Source organism: Sinocyclocheilus anshuiensis, unplaced genomic scaffold, assembly GCF_001515605.1.
Source record: "Sinocyclocheilus anshuiensis isolate Anshui unplaced genomic scaffold, SAMN03320099.WGS_v1.1 scaffold1386, whole genome shotgun sequence".
Taxonomy (NCBI): domain Eukaryota; kingdom Metazoa; phylum Chordata; class Actinopteri; order Cypriniformes; family Cyprinidae; genus Sinocyclocheilus; species Sinocyclocheilus anshuiensis.
This window is the reverse complement of record NW_015555701.1, coordinates 172,272-180,697: the sequence shown is the minus strand read 5'-3', so window position 1 is coordinate 180,697 and position 8,426 is coordinate 172,272. Positions and strand designations below refer to the sequence as shown.

Sequence of the window (8,426 nt, the reverse complement as noted above, 5' to 3'; positions counted from 1 at the left end):
CTGGGTGGATTTTTATCATTATAGGGTGGTTGTGTACACACACTGCCAACACACATTTCAGTTCAAACAACTTGTGAAAGTGCATGTAGCATCTGATGACCTCTTTAAGGATTGATCGTGCAGCTCTAACAGACACGGCGCGCATGCGGGCCTCACCTGGCTGCTGCTGGGAGTCTTGCTGGAGCCCGCGGGGTGATGCGCCTGCAGCGGCGGCGGCTGAGACAGCTGCGTGTGTGTGTTGGGCCGGTGGTGTGAGGAGGGCGCCTGCTGCAGTCTGGGCAGCTGCGGTGTGTGTGGAGGGGTGGAGGAGACGAGCGCCGCAGACGCAGACACAGACACTCTCTGTACGGAGACTCGGGCCGTGAGAGGCTCCGCCCTCTTAGAGGAAGTGGGCATGTCAGATGGGCCGGCTGCAGGTTTGGACGGAGACGAGCGGTAGAACAAACCCGTCTGAGGATCCAGAGTGTCTCCCTCTAACTCACCCTCCTCCACCACCATCTGCTCCTGCAGCGGCTTCACCTGCAGCACACACACACACACACACGGACACACACACACACGGACACACACGGACACGGACACACGCGGACACACAGACAGACAGACAGACAGACAGACAGACAGACAGACAGACAGACAGACAGACAGACAGACAGACAGACAGACAGACAGACAGACAGACAGACAGACAGACAGACAGACAGACAGACAGACAGACAGACAGACAGACAGACAGACAGACAGACAGACAGACAGACAGACAGACAGACAGACAGACAGACAGACAGACAGACAGACAGACAGACAGACAGACAGACAGACAGACAGACAGACAGACAGACAGACAGACAGACAGACAGACAGACAGACAGACAGACAGACAGACAGACAGACAGACAGACAGACAGACAGACAGACAGACAGACAGACAGACAGACAGACAGACAGACAGACAGACAGACAGACAGACAGACAGACAGACAGACAGACAGACAGACAGACAGACAGACAGACAGACAGACAGACAGACAGACAGACAGACAGACAGACAGACAGACAGACAGACAGACAGACAGACAGACAGACAGACAGACAGACAGACAGACAGACAGACAGACAGACAGACAGACAGACAGACAGACAGACAGACAGACAGACAGACAGACAGACACACACACACACACGCACACACACACACACACACACACACACACACGGACACACACACACGGATACTTTACAGTTCAATAGTATTATAATGACATGTCTTGATTTGTGTCATTGTATAATTTTCTTAAATAATAATAATAATTAACAATAATAATAACAATAATTGCAATTAGATGTTTACCCAATTTGTTCTGCCTGTTTTTTTAATGCACAAATTTTCAAGGCTGGTAAAAAATATAAATTGCCAGTAAATTTTCCTTCTTTTTTTCATAAACATGCACATATTTAAAACATTAATCTCATAACATTGCGTTGCCATTTTAGATGCATTCCTGTAGCTCAATGCCAAGGTTATGTTTTAAGGAAATCCAAGAAAGGCATGTGAAGTGTGTTAAAAAAACAGACCTTTTTAGACTTGCACTCTATTTATTTACTAACGGCTTGTTTTCTTAAAAAAAAAAAACTAACACTAGCTTCTCTATTCTTTTTGTATTCGATCTGTTTGTTTTCTTTTATTTATTATACGATTAACAAAATCGTATAATCGTCGCTTTGGATAAAAGCATCTGCTAAATGACTAAATGTAATGTAATGTAAATGTATAAAGCATAATCACGTACAATGCAGCTGTAATTGCAGTGTAAATGCATTTCTGCCCTGTCAGATGCAGCTTCTGCGTCATAAATCAATCAGTGACAGACATATGTGGTCACATGACTGCAGTTCTGACCTGTTGTGTGGTGTGTCCAGATGCAGCGGATGCGGATGTGGATGCTGACGAACTCGGGCTGCTGGATGCAGAGACATCTCCTCCGATCACAGCCTTACACACTTTACCTGAAACAGCAGAGCAACAGCACAGTGAACCTGCAGTCTTCAAAATCTAATTAAAGGGACAGTTCCCCCAAAAATGATCATTCTGTCATCATTTACTCTCCCTTTCACTTGTTCCAAACCTAAGGCTTTTTCTGCTACTGAACACAACAGAAGATATTTTGAAGAATGTTGGCAACCAAACAGGTGACGGCACTCATTGACTTTCATAGTGCTTTTTTTTCCCCTCCATACTGTGTAACCAACAGCTGTTTGGCTAAAGCTGTTTTGGTTACAACTTTATGTTTACAGACGTGACGTAATGACGCGGCGGCATGCTCGAATTTCCCCCTCGAATTCCTACCAGTACCACTCGAATCAGGAAACATTATTATAAGCTGACCGTTGCTAAAGTAAGGAGATAGTTTTCAACACTGGCTGGTTATGTACTTGCTCAAATATTGATTTCGGATCATTTTTAACCAAAACAAGTTACGGACTGCAGCTTTGAACACATGTTTGGAACAACTTGAGGGTGAGTAAATGATGACAGAAGTTTCATTTTTGGGTGAACTGTCCCTTTAAGACTCTTTAGGACCTGCACAAATAAAATTAATACTGTATGACCAAACCCATCCATCTCAAAATAAATCAAAATATCTCAGATTGTTTACTGTGACATGCACAACATGGCATCTGCAAGTTTAAAATACTCTTTTTTTTCCCCCCTATATATATATATATATATATATGCACTGAAAATGATTTATGCGCTAATATGTCAATACATCTGAATTAGTGGTTGATCGATACTGGATTTTGATAATAAGATGATTATGTGTTTAAAGAAAGGCACTTTTTGTTCTGATATTATGTAAAATACTTATACTGAACATAAATAATGTTTGTAGTCTTTCCTTAGTTAAATACAATTCCAGATATAGATTATTTTGTCACCAAAATAGCAATAATATCCAAAAAAAAAAAAAAAGTATGCATAATGCAAGCCTGAAATGTACCTTATTTTGAAATGACTGTGCTGCTTATTCAAACATGTGAGAGTTAAAATATTCTAGAAATGAATCTAGAACATATTATAATATAAACACCATAAAGCACATACTGTCATGATGCATCAACAGTGAATCATAGGACATTAAATCAACACATTAGGACGCATCACAATTCCTGTTTTATCTGGTGTTGATGTTACCGATGGGGATGTATTCTGTGACGGGGTCCGTGTCTCCGGCGCTCTGACCCGACGGCTCCGGGGACTGTCTCCTCTCCGTCACCGGGATCGGCACTGACATCTGACTCAGGTCGATGGTGTGCTGGCGAGGTTTGGCGTCGCTCTTCTCCTTCACTGAAACAGCAGGAGCGCTCCAGAGATACGCACCGCTGGTCTGCTGCAGCTCCAGCAGGGCTTTGATGGTGGATGTGGCCGACTGAGACTCTCCCGTCATGTCCTGGTAAATGATGGTGGGACTCGCCTCCACAGACACCTCCTGCTCCGTCCACTCCTGTCCCCTGGAGGTGATGAGGTGCACCACCGGCTGAGCGTCTGAACACAGAGACAACACACTCAAACATAGCCGAGTGAGATGCTGATTGGATAGAGACAGAGCGCATTTAGGCCACGCCCACAATCCAAGCCTCTCCATTGACTGTCTATTGCGGGAAGCTGCCTCCTTGTCATTTCTGACTTGTAACAAAAAAACAGAACAATGCCTAAAAGCTGCTGTGTGACAAGTAGGGATGTAAGGATATTATCAATAGCGTGGTATCGCGTTAACACATCTGAATTGATATTATCATGGTCACACGATGATATGAAACGATAGGTCTTCCGGGCAAAAACTGTAGTTTTTAAAATATATTTAAACTTCTTATTTTAACATAGAAATTTACTAAATATCTTCATGGAACATGATCTTTACTTAATATCCTAATGATTTTTTGGCATAAAAGAAAAATGTATAATTTTGACCCATACAATGTATTGTTGGCTATTGCTACAAATATACCCCAGCGACTTAACACTGCTTTTGTGCTGCAGGGTCACGTTTAGCGCAAGTTAATGAGGAAGTGACGATTTTGTTCTCTTTGACTCGTTGGATGGAAACAGTGCTTTATTCGCAAATGTTTTATGCGATATTCCAATTTTGCGCATGTTTAATTCGTAACTTTGGATGGAAACATAGCTATGGACTCCTAATCAGATGAGATGCATTAGCGTGCTGACCGTGGATGCTGTCGGAGGTCACCGAGCTGCTCTCTGTATACGAGGGCGAGTCGTCCTTGAGCGCCCCCTCCTGGCCGGATCCGGCGCTGCGTGAGACTTGCTGCAGCGTCTCGCTCACCAGCTGACGGGTCTGTTCGCTCACCAGCGCCGTCTGAAACGCCATGGGCTTGGGCTTGATCAGGACCTGCGCACAACACCATCACTACTGATCAGTAACAGTACAGCGGCTGACCAATCACAATCAACTACTACTGAGAGACCAATGACAAACATCTGTGACCTGTGGGCTGCAAAACATGACTTTCTTACTTAGTATTTCTGTCTTGTTTTCTAGTATAAATATATAAACATTCTTGAATCAAGATGCATTTACTGCACAAGTAAAATTATTTAATATATTAAGTTTAAAAAAGTATCTAAATTTTGTTAGTTTTTCCTTAAAACAAGCTGCCCATTGGCAGATATTTTGCTTGTTTAAAGCAAAAACTAACAAAATTTTTATATATTTTTTTACACAAAACAAGACATATCTTAAGTCATTTTACTTGTACAGTAAATTCATCTTGACTCAAGTATTTTTTTATATTTATACTAGAAAACAAGACAAAAATACTAAGTAAGAGAATCATTTTTTGCACTGTGCTGGAAAAATGAGTCAAAATGAGCAAATTTTCAAAAACTAGTTATTTTTATTTTCACATTCTCCATTAAAAGACCTTCAAAATGATATAGGATTTGTTGGAATCGGATGAAAAATGTTTATAAAGCGGAGAGTTCCGGTGCTTGATTCTGATTGGCTGAGCCGCGTTCGAAGCTGTTGTAAATTACTCTACAAACTAACATACACCTTTGTTTACGTTTGTGTGTTGCTCGGCAACCACTTTGTTGCAACCACAACTGTTTCTGAGGAGCTACATTGTTTGGTGGAAGAATACTGTTTTTATTAATATCATTACACTTTATTTGCTCTGTTTTATTTTGTGAAACCTTACTACGTATATGGAATAACCGTTTTATAAAAGCAGTAAGCCCCGTGAAGCCGTGGTTTACAGTGAATTTATAACAGCTAACTCCGCTTCGCGTCGTGCCTAACAACACCCTTAGCTGTTATAAACTAACTGTAAACCTTCTTGGGGCTTATTGCTTTACTGAGCTACACCTGTTTGCAGTCGACAGAGTCACAAACTCAATTCTGAGAAAAATCAAGTTGAACTTTTCTGAAGGTTCCAATTTAGCAAAATCACCGAGCAACTCTGCATTGTTTCCTCCACTTCCTTTCTTAATATTAATTATCCTACTATATTAATAAGCACAATATAGCCATTTATTTTATTTTTGTTACTAAAAATAAGAACAGATGCAAAAAACAACAACAGAACAAATATAAGAAAGAAACAAATAGGCCTAGTGCATAACCTTTTTCATATTATATATATATATCATAATGGCCAATCCATCCTATTTTGGTGAAAATCGGAAACATAATACCTCTCTCAAAAGAAATGCTAAGCAGACATAATAATCCACGCTGTTTCCAGGTTTACAGGAGTTTTTTGTTGTTAATATGTTGCAAAAAACAAAAAAAACTGTGGTTAAAAACCGAGGTACGTATTGAACTGTGTTGTTGCATCCCTAGTAACAATATATACATTTGTTTTAATGGTTTTTTTTCTGGTCGTAGTCTGACCTGTGTTTTGCCCTGCTGTCCGTACACGATCTTGGTGGGGATGATTTTGGTGGACGGCTGGATGCCGGCGCCGAGGCTCTTGGGCTGCGTCACGAACATTTTGGTGATGGGCCGCGACGCGGTGATGATAGCAGGCTTGGCTCCGGAGACGGCCTGCAGCGTCTTCTCTCCCTGACACACACACACACACACACACATACACACAGACGTGTCATGAATCACCGCACACCAGTTTTTAACGATGTGCGATTTGACATTATAGAGTATTTGCAAAAACCAAACAAAACACACCTACAGAGCGCACGCATACATTAGCGATGAAGTCTAGTGAGTTAGACCAGTGTGCGTGCTTTCACTGCATGACTCAGTCTATTAAAATACATTTAGAATAATCACAAATTCAAGACATGGGGGCAGAAAATTTATATATTTATACCACTTCATTGATACTTTTTTCAGGATTCTTTGATGAATAAAAAGTTAAAAAGAACAGCATTTATTCAAAATATAAATCTTTTCTAACAATATAAATCTTTGCTATCACTTCTTATCAATTTAACACATCCTTGCTGAATAAAAGTTTTAATTTCTTTCAAAACAAGAAAGAATAAAAATGTACCGACCCCAAACTTATGAACAGCAGTGTATATCGTTAGAAAAGATTTCTATTTTAAATAAATGCTCTTCTTTTTAACTTTTTATTCATCAAAGAATCCTGAAAAAAGTATCACAGGTTCCAAAAAAATAACTGTTTCCAGCACTGATAATAAATCATTTCTGAAGATCATGAGTAATGATGCTTTGCATCACAGAAATAAATTAGATTTTAATGTATATTAAAATTGAAAAACGTTATTTTACATCCTAATAATATTTCACAATATTACATTTTTCCTGTATTTTTGATCAAGTAAATGCAGCCTTGATGAGCAGAAGAAACTCCTGTAAAAAACATTAAAGCTCGTTCTGATCCCAAACTTTTGACCGGTAGTGTACATTTATACCACTTCATAGTTAATCAATTTCACACAAAGAGTGCTGTCTAAAGTGCCAAACATTACCATGATAACAAATGTGATATTGATTTTTTACAACAGTTCAAAGTAAACTAAGAGACTTACGTTTTATGGCCAGGGGCCAGTTGCATAAACTTAGCCACCATGTTAAGACTGTGTTTAAGAACTAGTTTAACCAACTAGCAGCTGCCAAGAGAAACTGCCAAGTCTTACTTTTCCTACCTTTTCATAACTGAACTTAAAAAGTTATGACCAGTCTTGAAGAAAAAAATAAATAAAAATTAGATGACTAACTTTTTAAGAGTTTTTAACTTTTTAGTCTGAATAGTTTATGCAACCCGCCCCTGGTTTCACAGACAGGGCTTAGAGACTAAGCCAGGATTAGGCCATAGTTCAATTAGGACATTTAAATAATTTGTATGAATGTACTTAGAAAAAAAACATTACTGGTGTGCATCTTGAGACAAAACAAAGGCATATTTTGATATACAAAGATATATTTTATGATCAGTCAGTGCCAGTTTCTTTCAGTTGAAACAGCTCAGACTTACATTTTAGTCTAGGATTAGATTTAAGCCTTGTCTGTGAAACCGGGGGTATATTTCCTGTTTTTGCTCTATTTCGACAACAAAAATAATTCCAAACACAGCCACAATGCTGTTTTTGGACGCTGTGAGCAAATGACGGTGTTTCGTTTCTGAATGAATCAACCGTTTACATGTCCTGCATTAAACAGTGAGTAAACACATCTAAACGCCTCTTCAGACGCAGCTTCTGTGTTTCCTCTGCGCTGCAAAGATTAATTTTGTTGATACTTTGTTGAGTTAATTTGCTTGGTAACAGCCCAAATGTCTCATTATTCTAATTGACTGATGAAATGTAAGAATTTGACTCAAAAGATGATGCACACTTTTAGAATCAGTGTGAACTGACCAGCACACAGAATATGAAGAATATCAAACGCTTTAGGAGTCAGCTGTCCGGTATAGTCCTTAAGATATCAGCACAATAACACACTCAGAAAAATATCGTTGATATTATATTTTGTCAATATCGCACACCCCTAGTGACCTCACCCCTGCGTTCAGCAGCGTCGTCACCACGTTCTTCCCCGGCAGACCCTGGATGGTCGTCCCTTTGCCGGAGGTCTTCTGCACCACGATGACGTTGGGTTTGGAGGTCATGGGGATGGTGGTGATCTTGGTGCTGGTTCCTGTGAAGGCAGAGCTAGTGTTGGACGATATGCAAATTGTGACCCTGACCACAAAACCAGTCATAAGGGTCAATTTTTCGAAATTGAGATGCATGCATCATCATCATCTGAATAAATGAGCTTTCCATTGATGTATGGTTTGTTAGGATCGGACAATATTTGGCTGAGATACAACTATTTGAAAATCTGGAATCTGAGGGTGCAAAAAAATCTAAATATTGAGAAAATCATCTTTAAAGTTGTCCAAATGAAGTTCTTAGCAATGCATATTACTAATCAAAA

The 8,426-nt window shown here is 39.9% G+C and overlaps 1 protein-coding gene across 3 annotated transcripts in view; it reads right to left on the bottom strand.

Annotated features, from left to right (window-relative positions):
* The window catches only part of LOC107671635 (BRCA2-interacting transcriptional repressor EMSY-like), a 42,890-nt gene that overhangs the window by 6,555 nt on the left and 27,909 nt on the right, over positions 1-8,426 (bottom strand). For 2 of the 3 annotated variants that reach the window (XM_016464543.1, XM_016464545.1), the window contains 7 exons: positions 8,008-8,144; positions 5,916-6,086; positions 4,229-4,412; positions 3,383-3,547; positions 3,197-3,349; positions 1,901-2,007; positions 157-519 (listed from right to left, as the gene is read on the bottom strand). In XM_016464543.1, the coding sequence (XP_016320029.1) occupies positions 157-519; positions 1,901-2,007; positions 3,197-3,349; positions 3,383-3,547; positions 4,229-4,412; positions 5,916-6,086; positions 8,008-8,144 (1,280 nt within the window). The remainder of the gene's footprint in view (positions 1-156; positions 520-1,900; positions 2,008-3,196; positions 3,350-3,382; positions 3,548-4,228; positions 4,413-5,915; positions 6,087-8,007; positions 8,145-8,426) is intronic. The other variant, XM_016464544.1, reaches the window with a different exon arrangement.